This window comes from Bos indicus x Bos taurus, chromosome 8 (assembly GCF_003369695.1).
Source record: "Bos indicus x Bos taurus breed Angus x Brahman F1 hybrid chromosome 8, Bos_hybrid_MaternalHap_v2.0, whole genome shotgun sequence".
NCBI classification, from domain to species: Eukaryota; Metazoa; Chordata; class Mammalia; order Artiodactyla; family Bovidae; genus Bos; species Bos indicus x Bos taurus.
The window spans coordinates 90,235,212-90,254,025 of NC_040083.1; the positions used below are offsets into that span (position 1 = coordinate 90,235,212).

At 42.5% G+C, this 18,814-nt stretch overlaps 1 protein-coding gene across 6 annotated transcripts in view; it reads left to right on the top strand.

Moving 5' to 3' along the window:
* MSANTD3 (Myb/SANT DNA binding domain containing 3) overlaps positions 1 to 18,131 on the top strand; it is a 37,830-nt gene extending 19,699 nt beyond the window's left edge. For 5 of the 6 annotated variants that reach the window (XM_027550395.1, XM_027550401.1, XM_027550397.1 and 2 more), the window contains 2 exons: positions 4,218 to 4,668; positions 12,514 to 18,131. In XM_027550395.1, coding sequence (XP_027406196.1) covers positions 4,251 to 4,668; positions 12,514 to 12,923 — 828 coding nt within the window. In that variant the 5' untranslated portion in view covers positions 4,218 to 4,250 and the 3' untranslated portion in view covers positions 12,924 to 18,131. Of the gene's footprint in view, positions 1 to 1,046; positions 1,170 to 4,217; positions 4,669 to 12,513 lie in introns of those variants that run through there. The other variant, XM_027550398.1, reaches the window with a different exon arrangement.
* Positions 18,132 to 18,814: the final 683 nt, after the last annotated feature.

Genomic DNA, 18,814 nt, shown 5'->3' on the forward strand with positions numbered 1-18,814 from the left:
AAGATGCTGGCTCAGCACTGGGGAGGATGGCAAGATGACCTAGGGAGTCATAGTTGAGTAAGAGATAATTGTGAAATGATACTAAGAATACCAGGTGATTCGAACTCACAGAGGCAGAGAGTAGAACAGTGCATACCAGGGACTGGAGTGGGGAGTGGGGAAGATGGGGAGATGTTGATTAAGGGGCTACAAGGTGCAGTTATGTGGGATGAATCAATCTGGAGATCTAAGGTACAGGAATGAGACTATAGCTAATAATGCTGTATTGAATATTGGAAACATGATGAGAGCCTAGATTTTAGGTGGTCTCATCACCCACATAGAAGGTAACTATGTGAGGAGATATGTTGTTTACCTTGATTGTAGTAATCATTTTCACTATGTATGTTACATATATACAATTTTTTTAATATAAAAAGGTATAGCATGTTTTTACATTTATTAAAAATATAAAAATCTATGGTTCAGTTCAGTCACTAGGTCGTGTCCGACTCTATGCAACCCCATGAACCACAGCACGCCAGGCCTCCCTGTCCATCACCAACTCCTGGAGTTCACTCAGACTCATGTCCATTGAGTCAGTGATGCCATCCAGCCATCTCATCCTCTGTCGTCCCCTTCTTGTCCTGCCCTCAATCTTTCCCAGCATCAGAGTCTTTTCAAATGAGTTAACTCTTCACATCAGGTGGCCAAAGTATTGGAGTTTCAGCTTCAACATCAGACCTTCCAATGAACACCCAGGACTGATCTCCTTTAGGATGGACTGGTTGGATCTCCTTGCAGTCCAAGGGACTCTCAAGAGTCTTCTCCAACACCACAGTTCAAAAGCATCAATTCTTTGGTGCTCAGCTTTTTTTATAGTCCAACTCTCACATCCATACATGACCACTGGGAAAACCATAGCCTTGACTAGACGGACCTTTGTTGGCAAAGTAATGTCTCTGCTTTTTAATATGCTCATCTATGGTATATAGATTCTAATAATGATAAGGGCATGTGTGCTAAGTTGTGTCCGACTCTTTGTGACCTGATGGACTGTAGTCTGCCAGGCTCCTCTGTCCGTGGGACTCTCCAGGCAAGACTATTAGAGTGGGTTGTCATGCCCTCCTCCAGAGGATCTTCCTGACCGAGGAATTGAACTTGCATCTCTACGTCTCCTGCATTGGCAGGTGGGTTCTTTACCGCTAGCACCAATGTCATGCGGTGTGGCCAAAAATAAATAAAATAAAAATTCATTAATTAGTAAAGGATATAGACTGTGCTATATCTATAAAATGGACTATCCTTTGGCAATAACAAAGAATGAAGTATTGATATGCACCACAATGTACACAGACCTTGAAAACATTATGCAAAGTGAAAGAAGCAAGTCACAGATTATTCCATTTGTATGAAATGTCCAGGGGTAAGAAAAAAGAGGGGCATTGGACTCAATCTTTGAAGCGTTCAGGCCTTTACACCTCTGAAATTATATTAATTATTTACATGGAACTGTACACTTTTAAAAGTGGCCCTTATAGCTTAAGAGTCACAGACTCCAAGTCCTTATTTTAAAGATAAAGAAACTGAGGTTCCTCTAAGAGCATGGACCTATCTGCAGCCACAAACATAGTGATGGAAATGTCAGATCTTCTGGGGTGATTTTGGATGATTCTACAATCTTGGTAGTATTTATATTATCTGTTACATTAGGTCACTCAGTGCCTTCTCTTATCTTCAGCTTAACAAAACTTTGAGAGACCTGTGTAGTTCAGAAGGTGCCTACCATGAATTTGAGGAATTATCAGTTCCTTAATGTTTCACTTCAGTTCAGTTCAGTCGCTCAGTCGTGTCTGACTCTTTGCAACCCCATGAACCGCAACACGCCAGGCCTCCCTGTCCACCATCAACTCCCAGAGTTTACCCAAACCCATGTCCATCAAGTCAGTGATGCCATCCAGCCATCTCATCCTCTGTCATCCCCTTCTCCTCCTGCCCCCAATCCCTCCCAACATCAGAGTCTTTTCCAATCAGTCAACTCTTGGCATGAGGTGGCCAAAGTATTGGAGTTTCAGCTTTAGCATCAGTCCTTCCAATGAACACCCAGGACTGGTCTCCTTTGGGATGGACTGGTTGGATCTCCTTGCAGTCCAAGGGACTCTCAAGAGTGTTCTGCAACACCACAGTTCAAAAGCATCAATTCTTTGGCGCTCAGCTTTCTTCACAGTCTAATTCTCACATCCATACATGACCACTGGAAAAACCATGGCCTTGACTAGATGGACCTTTTTTGGCAAAGTAATGTCTCTGCTTTTGAATATGGTATCTAGGTTGGTCATAACTTTCCTTCCAAGGAGTAAGCATCTTTTAATTTCATGGCTGCAGTCACCATCTGCAGTGGTTTTGGAGCCCCAAAAAATAAAGTCAGCCACTGCTTCCACTGTTTTCCCATCTATTTCCCATGAAGTCATGGGACCGGATGCTATGATCTTAGTTTTCTGAATGTTGAGCTTTAAACCAACTTTTTCACTCTCCACTTTCACTTTCATCAAGAGGCCTTTTAGTTCCTCTTCACTTTCTGCCATAAGGGTGGTGTCATCTGCATATCTGAGGTGATTGATACTTCTCCCGGCAATCTTAATTCCAGCTTGTGCTTCTTCCAGCCCAGCATTTCTCATGATGTACTCTGCATATAAGTTAAATAAACAGGGTGACAATATACAGCCTCGACGGACTCCTTTTTCTATTTGGAACCAGTCTGTTGTTCCATGTCCAGTTCTAACTGTTGCTTCCTGACCTGCATATAGGTTTCTCAAGAGGCAGGTCAGGTGGTCTGGTATTCCCATCTCTTTCAGAATTTTCCACAGTTTGTTGTGATCCACACAGTGGAAGGCTTTGGCATAGTCAATAAAGCAGAAATAGATGTTTTTCTGGAAATCTCTTGCTTTTTCCATGATTCAACGGATGTTGGCAATTTGATCTCTTGTTTCTCTGCCTTTTCTTAAACCAGCTTGAACATCTGGAAGTTCACGGTTCACGTATTGCTGAAGTCTGGTTTGGAGAATTTTGAGCATTACTTTACTAGCGTGTGAGATGAGTGCAATTGTGCAGTAGTTTGAGCATTCTTTGGCATTGCTTTTCTTTGGGATTGGAATGAAAACTGACCTTTTCCAGTCCTGTGGCCACTACTGAGTTTTCCAGATTTGCTGGCATATTTAGTGCAGCACTTTCACAGCATCATCTTTCAGGATTTGAAATAGCTCAAGTGGAATCCCATCACCTCCACTAGCTTTGTTCGTAGTGATGCTTTCTAAGGCCCACTTGACTTCACATCCCAGGATGTCTGGCTTTAGGTGAGTGATAGAAACAAATTAACACAATAGAGTTCCACATAGATGTTCAGCTTTTCTTTTTTTTGGCTGTTCTGTACCACATAGGGCCTTCCTCAGTGGCTCAACGGTAAAAAAAAATCCACCTGCAATGCCGGAGACACAGGAGATGCGGGTTCGATCCCTGGGTTGGGAAGATCCCCTGGAGGAGGGCATGGCAACCCACTCCAATATTCTTGTCTGGAGAATCCCTTGGACAGAGGAGCCTGGTGGGCTAACGCCCATGGGGTCAAAAAGAGTCGGGCATGACTGAAGCAACTGAACACACATGCATGCACCACATAATCAGGCTTCACTGGTGGTTCAGAGGTAAAGAACCTGCCTGCCTAGTGGGATGTGTGGGTTCAACCCCTGGGCAGGGAAAATCCCCTGGAGAAGGAGATGGCAATCCACTCTAGTATTCTTGCCTGGAGAATCCCAGGGACAGAGGAGCCTGGTGGGCTACAGTCCATGGGATTGAAAAGCGTCAGACACGACTAAACACAATAACCAGGTAACCACAAAAGAGCCAAGAAGTGCAGCGAAGGTTCTACTGGAGTGGGTAGCCATTCCTGTCTCCAGGGGATCCCCCCGACCTAGGGATTGACCTGCTTCTGCATTGCAGGCAGATAGATTCTTTACCATCTGAGGCACCAGGGAACCCCCACTTGAAAATCTATTCTTAAGTTAAAACCCCATTCCTGGTAAACTTCTGAATGTTTTCTTGAGAATATCACAACTCAGTATTAAAGAGGGGAGGAAAGTGCTGTATTTCAGACAAGGGAATCAAGTCAGGGATGGAGCTTCAGTGATTAGCTGATGCCTTTATAGCTGGAGTTGATAATGATTGTTTCAAACTTCTTGTTCCAGGATAGCTAACAGCCAGGAGAAACACAGTGGAAAATGCAAAACAACGAAATCATAAAACCTGCCAAATACTTCTCAGAATTGGAAAAGAGCATCCTGCTGGCGTTAGTAGAAAAGTACAAGTATGTGCTGGAATGTAAGAAAAGTGATGCGCGAACTATTGCCCTCAAGCAGCGCACCTGGCAGGCGCTTGCCCACGAGTACAACTCCCAGCCCAGCGTGTCGCTGCGGGATTTCAAACAGCTGAAGAAGTGCTGGGAGAACATCAAGGCTCGGACCAAAAAGATTATGGCCCACGAGAGGAGAGAGAAAGTGAAGCGCAGCGTCAGCCCGCTTCTGAGCACCCACGTCCTGGGGAAGGAGAAGATTGCCAGCATGCTGCCGGAGCAACTGTATTTCCTGCAGAGCCCTCCCGAGGAGGAGCCCGAGTACCATGCTGAGGCCGCTGCCCAAGGTATCGTGCGTGCCGCCCGCTTGCACCTTCCCCTCGGGTAGCCGTTTGACAATTCAGTGTTCAAGTCCTTCATTTCCACGGAGCTTAGAAAAAAAAATAATAACTTTCCTATCAGACTTGACTTTCTTAGTTCAGAATTTCTGGATTAGATAGGACATTCAAGTCATGTTGTCCATAAAAACAGAAGCTCTTCTCTCCTTGTGCTATCTCTTAGAGAGGTCTCAGTAATCACTATTATCACCTAAGAGGGGAAAATAAGGGGCTGCATCAATATAGTTATGAATGAAGTACCTTAGTTGCTTATCTCTATTTTATATATTAAAGAGACTTTGAGGATTCATACTCATTTCAGTCAATCATATTTTTTATCTTTCAAAAGTAGTTTTTGAGGACTGTTGTGTGCAAAGCACCACATTAAGTTCCTCAAAAGGCCACGATAAGAAAGTGAACTATTTCAAAGTTACCAAAAGTACAGAGGCGAATATACCAAACACCCATTTAGCAGTCACCCAAGTTAAAAACTAGCATTTCTACCTATTATAACATTGTGATCTATAGTTTTGGTTTGTGTACTCCAGGAAACATGAGACGTTCTGGAAAAAATTCATTTTTGAAAAGAGAAAAATATACGTAATTCTTAGGGAAGTAAAAGAATGTCACATAATTAAGACTGTAACAGTAGTGGGTCATGGCTTTAAAAAGTTGGAATTAAGGGGCTATTGAAATTTCTCCAGGCAAGGGGAGGGTGAGAATGCATATAGACAAAGTATCAGTAATTTCTGCCTCTTTTAAGATAGGAAAGATCAGTTTATGTAAAGATTCATGGAAGTTTGCAGAAAATATACCTTGATGCAGAGGAAGATTTCTGGGAAAGCCAGAAGGCTGCTCAAAAGGCCCTCCAAGGACCCAGACAGCAAGGATTTGCCTGGAAAAATCCAACTTTTGGCTTGCAGGATGAGAAATTCACTTATTAGTGTCCCGAGAGTAAATTGAAGCTCTGAGAGACTGGTTAATTAAAAGTCACAAGAAACTGTTTAAAACCAAGAATGTTATTCATGTAGAGTGGAAAAGATAATAACATGTTTCTGATTAGCACTTTTTTTTTTCCTGTCGGCAGATCATCCTGGGAAGCTTAATTACGATCAAATGTTTGTTTTCTGATCATTTGGCCAAGGTAAAATCTAGGAAGCCAGTTGAATGTCAGGCAACTCATGTGTTGTTTCTCAGGGTAGGATCTCTGTTTAAGTTGATTCTTGAGTTCCCCAGGTAGGGAAGCTCCCAGTGTTAATATGGACACTGCCAGCTCTCTCTCCTCCATCCTTATTGCTGCTTCTGTGCTAAAGTGGGGTCCGCTGCTAATTGACAGTGTCCTTGCCTTGGAGATGTTTACAGCTTCAGCGAGTTCCTGTCCATTATGCTGGCCTTGGGTGATTCTGTGTCTGTGAGGCAGTGAAAGGAATGGTGCTGGGGGAGGTGAATCAGCAGGGCTGCTTTTCAAATTGCTTATATTCCCTGAGAGATGTTGCTGAGGAAGATGCTGGTGTGGACTGCGTGCAGTTCACTTTGCAGATCTCCAGTCTGGATGGTTGTGTATTGATTTCATCAGCTTCTTCTAAGGGGACAGTCTTATTTCCCCATTTTCAAATTCTTGAGTAGGAACTAGAAAGTCTATTCTTACAGATTTTTTTCCTCTTGCTTTTTAGAGGAAAGGATATAACTTATTTACTCATAAACACAATTTCTAAATTTTCAACAAAAAGGGAATAAATGTGGATTCTCAGTGTCCTTCCTGTAGTGATGTTTTCTAGAGACTCACTTGTAAAGAGATTTTCTTTAAATTGGCTGTGTGTACATATATGGTGCATGAGACTTTTTGCTGATGGTTCTTAAGGTACAGCCATATGCTGTCTGGTTCCTGTTTCCAGGTCAGATCTGGAGGGTGATGGAGAAGTGTGTTGCTTTGTCAGTTGGGAACTGGGTCCAAAATAATTTGTATTCTCTAGTAGTTAAGGTACTGAAACTCTTTCCATACATTAAAACAGCTTTGAGGTTACCTTACCCATTTTGCATTTCAACTTACTTTTAAGAAAGAGAAAGAAAGCTGGAATTGTTAATCATTGTTTCTGGGTCTTGCTGGGGAAAAGGTTGAGAACCTGCTATAGAGTTATGGCTCTTCTTCTTTCGTGTGTCTTTTGGCCCATGGACTCTGTGTGTGTGTGTGTGTTTAGTTAGTATCTCTGCTAAGTTTGTCTCCTGTCTCTCTGTCTCTACTGTGCTGTCCAGTATAGCAGCCACAAGCCATGTGAGGCTGGTAAGCACTTGAAATGTAGGGAGACTGAATTGAGAGGTGCTATAAATGTATGCACTATATCTCAGAGATTTAGTACCAAAAAACAGAATGTAAAGTCTTACTCATAACATTTATATTGATTGAATGTTGAAATGATAATACTTTAGATCTGTTGGATTAAAAATATGTTACTAAAATTAATTTCACCTCTTTTTATTTCTTTAATGTGGTTATGAGAAGAAATTTTAATGGCATATGTAACTCATATTTCTGTCGGACAGCACTGTCCTAACACCTTATACAGTGCCTGTGACAGAATTAGTTGCTCAAAGATTTGTTGGAGTTTAAACAAAGGAGTCTAACACATTCCCCTAGAGGCCTCCCACCAACTATTTCTTATGTGAGATGTCTTCAACTGTGTCATCTTGATCACCGTCCCTTGCATGTTCTTAGCTTTGTTAATAACTTTCATGAAATGTATATCTGTATTTGAATGCACTGGCCTTAAAACTTAATACTTAGGAACGTATTTGTAAAAAACGGGTGTTTTCTCCTTAAATATAATAAAGGAATTTATACCCTGTAGATTTATGATATGTGATAATTTGGCTTCGATACTTAACTTCCATAATCTTTGGGGAACAGGTTTACAAACAAACTAGGGGAGTCGACAAAATTTGCTGGGTGATCAGTTCAGTTCAGTCACTCAGTCATGTCCAACTCTTTGTGACCCCATGAATCGCAGCACGCCAGGCCTCCCTGTCCATCACCAACTCCCGGAGTTCACTCAGACTCACGTCCATTGAGTCAGTGATGCCATCCAGCCATCTCATCCTCTGTCGTCCCCTTCTCCTCCTGCCCCCAATCCCTCCCAGCATCAGAGTCTTTTCCAATGAGTCAACTCTTGGCATGAGGTGGCCAAAGTACTGGAGTTTCAGCTTTAGCATCATTCCTTCCAAAGAAACCCCAAGGCTGATCTCCTTCAGAATGGACTGGTTGGATCTCCTTGCAGTCCAAGGGACTCTCAAGAGTCTTCTGCAACACCACAGTTCAAAAGCATCAATTCTTCAGCGCTCAGCTTTCTTCATAGTCCAACTCTCATCCATACATGACCACTGGAAAAACCATAGCCTTGACCAGACGGACTTTTGTTGGCAAAGTAATGAGGGTAGAATGGCCAAATGTCAGATGCACGTAGGAAAACTAAGCTTTCAGATAGGACTCAAGTATCTTGAGAGAACTTACATTTAATTCATATGCTGTTAGTTCTCTACTATACAGCTATACTCCAGTAATGCAGACATAGGCATGCCAACCTATCAAACATTTCTTAATAAATTCCAGTATTAGTCTTTTTAGTTTAATCCTCTTCTTTTGGGATAGGAACTCCAGTACAGGGAGCTGATTTTTATTTCTAGTCATGACACATTAGATATATAAAGGGCTGGAAAAGTCCTTTTTTGTGTATTATTACTTATACAAAAATCAGCATTATTTTTTTCCTTTTTTTAATCCCCATTCACCACTTTCACTCTTTTCTCCTGAACCCTAATCATTCTAACGTGTTGTATATTCTCTCATGTGTTTTTGAAAGCATGCATTGGTGTTGTGTGTGTATATTTTATTTTTTGCAAATATTAAAATTTTACATAGATTAAAAATCATGCTATAAATGCCATTCCTTTTTCTCTTACCTTTTTTCACTTAGAATGTTTTAAAGATCTATCCCCACCATGGTGAGTAAATCTAACTTGTTTCTTTTAGTTGATGTATAATATTCTGTAGTGTATATCCCCAGCATCTTATTTATCCATATTCCCTGTCAGTCCTGTTTCCATTTTTTCTGCTGAGAAGGGCTGAGTTTTAGCCTGTACATAGTTTCCTTACCATCCTTTGACTGCCTTCATTGGTTTTCCTGATGAAATTAAACTTACTCAAATTGCCCAAGTGGAAGAACACCCCTTGACTGCGTTCTCTGCTCCCAGGAAACACTTTAGGCCTTCTTACCCGTTTTGCACACGATCGAGTTGTTTTCTACTTCAGGTGGCTTTGTTTTACCTGGGAGAGAGATTACATGGTGTGTGTTTGTAGCAGGTTGCCATTCCCAGGAGAGTCTTTTTCCAATTAAGAGGAGACTCTCCCCATCTGAACACTAGCTTCCAATCATTGGAGCTAATATTTGTGTGAAAGTTAATTAACTACTCCATCGGGCTTCTCTAGTTTTAAGCAACAGCTTCTAGCAGAGTCTTGAGAGATCTGGCTTTTTAAATTTAAAATGTGCACACTTTTAAACTAAAAAAAATTAATTTTAAAGTAGACTCATTTAGCTGTTCCCAGACATAAACATACTGTGTTCATGTTCATAAGTCAAGAGAGAAATTTGGAGGTCAAAATTTGAAATATATACCCATAGTCTTAATAATCAATGGTTTTGTAGTGGATACAACCTGAAGACTGCATTTCAAGATATGTAAGTAACCAGCTGAGCAGGTGATATAATGAGAGGGTGGGCGTTGTAATAGTTGAGCTTGTGTTTTAGAGTCAGGCAGACCTGGATTGGAGTCCTGGTTCTTTCAACTAGCCAAGTGACTTTAGCTTATTGTGTTTGGTTTTCTATAATAGTACCTCCCTCAAGGACTTCCCCGGAGAAGGCGGTGGCACCCCACTCCAGTACTCTTGCCTGGAAAATCCCGTGGACTGAGGAGCTTGGTAGGCTGCAGTCCATGGGGTTGCTGAGAGTCGGACACGACTAAGCAACTTACCTTTCACTTTTCACTTTCATCCATTGGAGAAGGAAATGGCAACCCACTCCGGTTTTCTTGCCTGGAGAATCCCAGGGACGGGGGAGCCTGGTGGGCTGCCGTCTATGGGGTCACACAGAGTCGGACACGACTGAAGTGACTTAGCAGCAGCAGCGGCAGCAAGGACTTCCCTGGTGGTCCACTGGTTAAGACTCCATCTTCCAGTGCAGGGGCACAGGTTCCATCCATGGTCGGGAAGCTAAGGTCCCACATGCCATGGGGTGTGACCAAAAATGAAATAAAAAATAAAAACACCTCTCTCAGAGGGTTGTTGTAAGGATTGAATGAGATAATGCTGCAAAGCACTAGCCTAGTGCCTGGTTAGCTGCTCAGAAAATGGTATTGCTGTCATCATAGTCATCATCAAAAGGCCTCTAAAGCCAAGACTTATTGAGAGAAAAATAAGCATTTAGAAATTGGGAGAGATGAGTAGCATTGTCAGGGCATGGACTTTTTAAAAGCTCAGAGGAGTATCCAGAACTGTCCTCTGGAATGAAATCAAAGAGAGAAGAGGCTAAAGGTACCAAAAAACGTCTAATGTGTCCAGTCTTCTTTGAAGACAGTTTCAGATCTGAGACTCGAAAGGAAACAGATGAGGTAATCCTCTTTGCATTTGATCCCATCTGAGGGACCCCATTCTCGGTGCTCAGCCGTCCCCACTCCTTTGTCCTGCGCCTTGGCTCTGCACTCAGAATGCTATTCTTTCTTCACAGTTGTGCCGTGTTGAGAGCGATGTGACCCTCTGCAGCCAATTCATCCCGCACACATTTCTTACAAGCCCAGCAGTGTGTCAGGCCCTGAGCTGGGTCCTCCAGGAGGATGAATTAGAGGCAGTGTCTGTCTTCAAAGTGCTCAGAGACCTGAAGGGGAGGTAGTTAAACCGCCAGTTTTAACAAGTGCTCTGCCAGAGGTAGGCTCCGGAGGCAGTGGGAGCATGAGGGAAGGACATCTAATTGAGGCTGTAGCCGCTGGAGTTGGGAAGACTCCTAGGGAGACATTTTCATTATCTCTGGATGACGCAGGAGTCCTTTTAACCTTCCCTTTCAAAAGTAAGATTTTTTTTTACCTTTTCTTTAAGCTTAATTAGGGACTAGTTATGGTTGTTACCTAACCCCTTAGAGTGAAATCATCTAAACAGCAGCCATTTTCCTTTTATTAACAGTGTTACGAGTTAGGTTTCCCCCAGTAGCCATTAACATTCCCGGCATCCCATCTTCTGGAATAATGGAGTGGACGTACTAATGTAATCAACTCTGTTAATAAATTGATGTTATTTTTCTCCAAGGAGAGGACTCTCATTACCGGAAATATAAAGCGTCCCAAGAAAGCATTGGAGTCAGAGCTAGAATCCAGTCCTACCACATGGAATCATGGGTTAGTGGTGTTAGTGGTTTCCTTACGGAAACTCCCTAACTGATACTCATATCATTGACCTATAAAAATACTAGGGCAAACATGGCACCACCGAATGTGGCAACCTTTTGTATCCATAAGCTCTGTTCCCTTCTGTTCAAAGCTTCAGCGCTAGGCATCCGCTAGGTACCAAGCAAAATAATTGGTGCCCAAGGATAAAAGAAATGAATAAGTCACAGTCCTCAGACAATACTAGGATGTGTTAAGTTCTATAACAGAAGAGAAAAGGAGAGGGCTGAGGTTTCACAGAGCAAGTAGCATTGATCCTGAATGAAGTAGGGGTTAGGGAGGAGGTTGGAAGGGAAACTAGAGTAAGAATGTGTGTTTGAGTGAGGGGCTGGGGACAATTAGTGAGCCCAACTGTAGGCTGAAGGAGCAGTGAGACAGCATTATGGGAGAAAATAAAGATTGTGGTAGAATTGGAGGATACCTGGGATTTTGAAGAGTAAGTCAAGGAAGATAAAGGAAGGTTGGAATTAGATTATGAGGGTTACTTAGGGTGGATGGAAAACAGAGCCAGAGATAGGAACCCCAGGGAAACATTTAAGTGTGATCCAGAAAAGAGAAGAAAGAGCAATCAGAGAGGAAACTTAGGAGAAAGCAATGGTTCAGAAGCTAATAGGGGAAAACAAATGTCAAGAAGGATTGTCAAGTGCTAGGGAGAAGTTTCATAAAAGGGATGTCAGAAATTGTCTGTAGGATATGAATATTGACCCCCAGATGGCAGCGCTAGAGGGAACAGCCAAATGTAGGAGACTGAAGAAAAGTCTGAGGAAGTTAAGCCAGGGAGTGTAGGCTCATCTTTCTAGGAAGAACCTTTGTGAGATCCTATCCAGGGTAAGGGTTAAGACCTGTGAACAGGACCCCCAACAATGGTGCCCTTGTGGAGATTGAACTTCAGTGTTCATGGCTGAATGAGAATCAGAGAGGGAGATCAGACCAAGGGAGAACTTCTTAATCTGCAAACCGACCACTGGCTTCATACTGTGGTCTTCTGCTCACTGGGGGTTGTGCACATTTCATTTTAGAACTTACATCCACATACCCAGGTCTCCAGTCCTTGATAAGCACAGTCTCAGACCACTTTTCTCATAGTTCGCAGTGTCATAAATGACATGATGAAACCTATTATTGTTACTTTCTTAAGGGAAAATTGCTTTCGATGTATGGTTTTTTTTTTTTTTAAAGTCAGGAGTGACAGGGGTACCTGTGGACATGCAGACCAGAGCAGATGCTGTCTCAAGTCATCCTGCCATGGGGGACCCTGTCATTTGAAATAGGATTGATTTACTCTCTGCCTGTAAGATCTTTGAACATATGTTTTCTGCTACTGTTTTTCAGAATCATTTGCTGTTTCAAATAGAGAACTGTGCGATGATGAGAAAGAGTTCATACATTTTCCAGTATGTGAGGGGACCTCTCAACCTGAACCCTCGTGTTCAGCTGTCAGAATAACAGCCAATAAAAACTACAGGAGCAAAACCTCTCAGGAAGGTGCTTTAAAAAAGATGCATGAGGAAGAACACCATCAACAAATGTCCATCTTACAACTGCAGCTGATACAAATGAATGAGGTGCATGTGGCCAAAATCCAGCAGATAGAGCGAGAGTGTGAGATGGCAGAGGAGGAACACAGGATAAAAATGGAAGTTCTCAATAAAAAGAAGATGTATTGGGAAAGAAAACTGCAAACTTTTACCAAGGAGTGGCCTGTTTCCTCATTTAACCGGCCCTTTCCCAATTCACCCTAAAAGACTGTGGGGATGGCCCCCTTGTAATTAATGTGTGTTGGCAAAGAAAGTCTGGAACATGAACTTGCGGTCAGTAACCTGTAACAGAGCTACGAACTAGGAAAATTAGAGTGGTAGTAGACACTTAAGAATACATTCAGGTAAACAGCTGCACCCTGTGTACCCCTTCAGTGGTAAAGAAGCTGTTAGAGTTTTCTGAAAATTATCACTTTGAGTGCTATCCTTCTGAATGTAATGTCTCTTAATTAGAATTCATACAAGAACCATGTGTGAGTGTTGTTGTTGTATTTTTTTAATCAAATGCAAGTGTGACTATAAAGGGAGTGTGGCTGGGTTTTGTGGGTCTTTTTTTTTTTTTTTTTTTAAAACAGCAGACCTTTTATATCCAAATGAATGCCCTCCCATTGAAAGCGGCTGTCTTGGGAGGATACACGTTTCTCCAGCGGTGATGCTGTTGCTCAGTTTGCTAGAGGTCTTTCGGGAACCTCCACAAGAGCTACAGCACACTTTTCAGTTTTTCTGCGTCATCTTCTGAGTGTGGATTTTCCGTTTTTAAACAGCCCGACATATGGAAGGTTATTTTCTAATGTGGCTCATAGACTGCTTTTTTTTCCCCTTTACTCAAAGAAGAGTTCCAGATAATGTCTCCAACAATGGTAGCTTTGTTGGAACTAAGGATGTGGTTACTTTGAGAGAGAAATGTTCGTTTAGAGTTCTACATTCTGTCATGCTTATTTCTTATTTTATTAAAAGACAAGACTTGCAATTTTATAGTCACACTGTGTATGTTTTTTAAAGGTGCTGCTTCCCCCACTGTGCTCCAGTTTTTGCCTTCCTGCTGTAGGTTCCTCCCAATTTTGTACTACTGAGTTCATGCTTGCCCTTAGTTTTAATCTTTAGCCACCTAAGGAAAGACCCTTCCCTTGCTGTACTCCTGGTGCTGGCTGATAGTAACGCTCCATAAGCATTATGCAGTTGGTATTGAGCTTTTTCAGAATCCATTACCAATAGATTTGGAAATATGGATTGATAAATGGATATTTTGACTGAGCTGTGATATAACTTCTCCTGTAGCCTAGTGTGAAAAACAGCCTTGGGAGCTGGGCATAGCAGTAGTTGGGAGAAGCTAAGTGACACTCAAGTGCCATGGCAGGTCAGCAGAGTCTGAGAATGAAACTTTGAGACTGTGTGTCGGGGAAGGAGGAGTATGTATGACATAGGCTGTGCAGGTAGTGTAGGACTAGGAGTCGGAGCTTGAATTCTGAGCTTGGCTCCGGCTCAGGTGCTATGTGACCTTGGGTAACTCCATTTAGTCTTTGGCCGTGGTGTTTCCTGTCTCTAAAACAAGGGAGTTGGTCTAGATAATGATCAGACCAATTCCTTGACTATGGTGTGGTCTGCACAGTCTTGGACGACGGCTGCTAACATCATAATTGTCCATAGGACGTGAATCAACGGGGAGAGTTTATACAGTGGCTAAGCTTCCTTTCATAATTTTGGAATTTGGCTCTCAGGGTCTGTAAATTCAGTAAAGTACATATGTACTCATATATGCATATGCACTGCATAAAACTTAAATGGATATCAATTTATTATATGCACTGATCATATTTTAAATACCTTAGAGGAACCAGTTATTAAAGGGAACCCATGAAGACTAGTCTTCTTTCAAAGGAAGGATGCTTTTGTAAGAATTTGTGTTCTTACTCTTTTTTCCAAATGGACCCTTTAGAGAAGTAGCATCTGGAAAAAGTCTCAAGCTTCATGGATTTATGGGAGACAGATTAGGCCAGAGAATGGCAGGTCCTCAACACAGATGTGAACTGACAAAAGTGTGATTTGCTTCATCTATTGGTCCACCTGAAAATCTCCTTAACATGCCGATTCTGGCATGGGGCTTGAGACTGTGCATTTCTTGCAAGTTCCCAGGTTATGTCAGTTCTGCTTGTCTGATCACCATGATTCTGTGCAGCAAGGTTTTAGAGGACCCTTGTCTTAAAAAAAAAAAAAGCACCACCATTGGGTTAGGTACATTTTTGTATACAGCAGTATGCCATATATTATTATTCTTTCAGAATTTGCCACCTAATCACACAAATAACAATGTAGAACAACACAAAAAGAGCTCACACATATAATGGAACTGTAAAAGCATCGAACTAATTCCTAACTGAACAAATAAAGGGTAATTAAACCAGCAGGCTAAAGCACGTGTTCTACTGTTAATGGTATTTATGAGTTCATAACAGTTTTCAGCCTTGAGTTGCATTAGAAACAGTGTTTTATAAAAAATTTGTCTCAATGGGTTCCATTCCCAGGAGATTCAGTTTTCCTGGTTTGAGGCCTGGTCTTCTATATTTTGGGATTTTGCAAAGGATGATGATGCCCAATTGAGACTGAGACCCACTGGTGTAGAGTTCACAAACGTGTATCATTTGGTCCTTAATCCAGTGAAGTCCAGCAGCAGTGAGGAAATGATGCTCAGAAGAAACACTTGCACCAGGCTGAAAGCTAGTGAATGGCAAAACAGGACCTCAGTGCTAGGTCTCTTGACTTGAAAACAAATAGCTCCACCTGCCTGCTCCCACCCCATCCCTCAAAAGCTCTGTCATGGATTTCCTTTATCCTGAGAGCCAGATGACATCTACAGCTTACTGGTAATGTCTCCACTTATGAACAGGTATATCCCGATGCATTCCACTTTTGAGCAGTTCTTTACCTGAGGTGGAAATGCAATAAACATCTCTTGGCAGGTGCTGTAGAGAATTGACAGATGAACACTAATACATCCCCTGCCCTGCCGAATCATGGACATAGCCCAGTAGGAGAGCTTGTACACAGCTGTCGTGTATTTGATCAGTGCACGTCTTCTAGAGCATTTGTAGCTCAGCAGAGAGTGAAGACGGAGAAGGCAATGGTACCCCATTCCAGTACTCTTGCCTGGAAAATCCTATGGATGGAGGAGCCTGGTAGGCTGCAGTCTATGGGGTCGCTAAGAGTCAGACATGACTGAGCAACTTCACTTTCACTTTTTCACTTTCATGCATTGGAGAAGGAAATGGCAACCCACTCCAGTGTTCTTGCCTGGAGAATCCCAGGGGCAGGAGAGCCTCGTAGGCTGCCGTCTATGGGGTCACACAGAGTTAGACACAACTGAAGTGACTTAGCAGCAGCAGAGAGTGAAGAAGCTTGAAGGAAAGCCGCCTGGAGGAGTTAGCATTTGAGCTAAATCTTTAGAGTTGGTATTTTGGTAGGTGGAGATTCAGAAAGGAGAGCAAATTCACTAGATGTAAGACCCTGATGAAGATTTGTGCCAGGAGACATGTAATTGGGAGGACGTGGAGTAATTTCCAAATTCGGCAGTAACGTGATCAAAACGGTGCTCCAGGAGGAAGATTAGAAGATGGAACTGAGTTTAGAGAAGACGAGTCCAGAAGACAAGTTAGGAGGGCTTGGCTCTAGTTAGGATGAGATGATAGGAGGACCTAGAGGAGGCTGTAGTGCAAAATGAGGGAGACCAATGTGAAGGGCGGGAGAGGCATCACTCAGGCTTGGTAGATTTCTATTGTTGAAGTGGATGACTAGGGTTTTGAAGTCGATGCCTGAAAGAATGATGTTGATTGAAACAAAGCAAAGATGCGTCTGGCTGACAATGGCCTAGGGGAAGCCTGGACGCAAACTGGTGCAGTTGCTGCCGCTCAGCCTGGAACACCAGCTCCTCCTCTCACCTCCTCTTTGGCTGGCACCTCTTTGCTCTGACTTCTGCCACTTCGGCTGCCTGTGCTGCTCCTTGCACCTGTTCAGCTGACGTTTTAACCCCTCCTCGCTGGGTCCTCATCACCCGACTCATTTGGTGCTGTCTCTGCCATCAGGACCTCCACTGCAGCTAGTGGTGTATCAGTCACTGTCTCTTATAAAGGCTTCACACTTGAAAGGTCAGGAAAGACTATCGTTGACCCTTAACAACTGGGGGGCTAAGGGCACCAACACACCCTAGCTGTGGAAAATCCGCCTATAACTTTACAGTCAGCTCTCTGTATCTGCAATTCTGCATCTGGGGATTCAACCAACCGCAGATGGTGTCGTACTATGGTACCCAAATATTGAAAACAATTTGAGCATGAGTGAACCTGCGCAGTTCAAACCTGTGTTGTTCAAGGGTCAACTGATTTCTTTTATCTTGGGCTTCAGTTCTCTCCTAGTTGGCACCTACAAATTTCAGGGTATTTTTTAAGCGTCCCTTGTTGTGTAAAGACGCACTGACTGAGAGGCTAATTCCCACGTATGCCTATTACAGCCCCTTTACAATAATCAAACATAGAATCCTACCTTATTATGCATTAAAAATTAGGAAATATTTTAGGAACTTTTCAGGGAGAATCTTAAAATACATTGTTTTTATTTTATTTTATTTTCTTAAGACAAGAGCCAACAGAAGGAAAGAGGCATGGTGGGGCAGTGTATTTGAGTTGTCAACAGCTTCTGCAGTGTCAGGTCAATTACATCAGCACTTGGTCTGGACCAGGGGAGAGGAATGGTTCTGCCTCCCGGGAATGTCAGAAGGACCTGATAATTATATTTGGCAAAGCCATGAAGAGTGACTCTGTAATGTCATTGCAAAGAATTACTCTCTTAATAGCATCTCTAGATGTCCAAGCTGTTCAAATGCAATAGCACTTCTTTTCTGCTGCAGCTTTCCTTTCCGCTGGGCTGTTTCCCAGCTGGTCCTCTTGTTCTTCCTTGCCCTTTTCTGTCTTCTGCCTTCCCAGCCCTGTTTCTGCAGCCCCTCCTTCTGCACCCACAACAGTCTCTGCTGACCCCTGTTTTAGAGTTGGAGTCACCTGAGAATGTGTGTGAGGGAGATACTTGCCAACACCCAGCATATTGAACATGTGGTATCAACAAGGTGAAGTGTGTAGCCTTAGACTAGCCATAATATCGACCATCTGCTTCCTTGCGGCATCCGCTACTTCTGTGTTGGTGGAACTCAGATGTCTCGGGAAAGGTCACCGGTGATTCATGACTGCAACAAATCCTTTTCCTAATTGTGCCATATGTTATGCCCTTCAACACAACTTACTAATCTCTGCCTCGGTTTCTCCATCTGTGAAAGTGGTGTAATACTTATCTACCTCCCTTGAATGTTGTAAAGACTAGTCTATGTTAGTAAAGCACTTTTGAAATAAAGAGTGATGTAAAGCGTTTTAACATTATTGTTGTCATTGTGACATGGATGCAACCCTGTAGAGATGCTGCTCTGTAGGGGAAGAACCCCAAGGATACCATGCTTTAGGAATACCCACTATAGAAAATTTCCATAACAGATACCAGAGTGATTTTGGGGGGTATATGAAAAATTTCACCATAGCATTTCTTTAAACGGCGCTTTGGTTCATTTAGAATGAGATGTGATTATAGAAGAGTGATTTATGTAAGATTTTTAAAGAACATATCTATTGAACCTCTATTACCTAATATAATAGTAGGGTTTGCAAGCTGATTATTAACCTAACAGTGCAGTTTATCATCATTAGGTGGAAAGCTATTTCTACATTCTCCAGATGCCCAGATTTTGTGCATGCAGGTTTTTTCACTGTTGCCACTGATTAGAGTAGACAGAATGGGGCTCCTGCTACTCCTGAGTGAGGGGATCAACAGCTCCAGTTCCACTTGAAAAACATTCTCACAGCACTGCCAGTGTGGAGGGGAAGACTCACCATGTGTGTTCATCAGAGTAGGGGGTTCTCTGGCCATAAACTTGAGTTCCGTGTCATAACTCCCGGTAACTGTCAAGAGATTTAATTAGGTTCTGGTCTGAGTTTTCTCTTTCATGGGTTTGTTGGGAGAAAAAAATTGCAAACCCTGCTGTTTAAGAAATTGGTTGTTTTTAA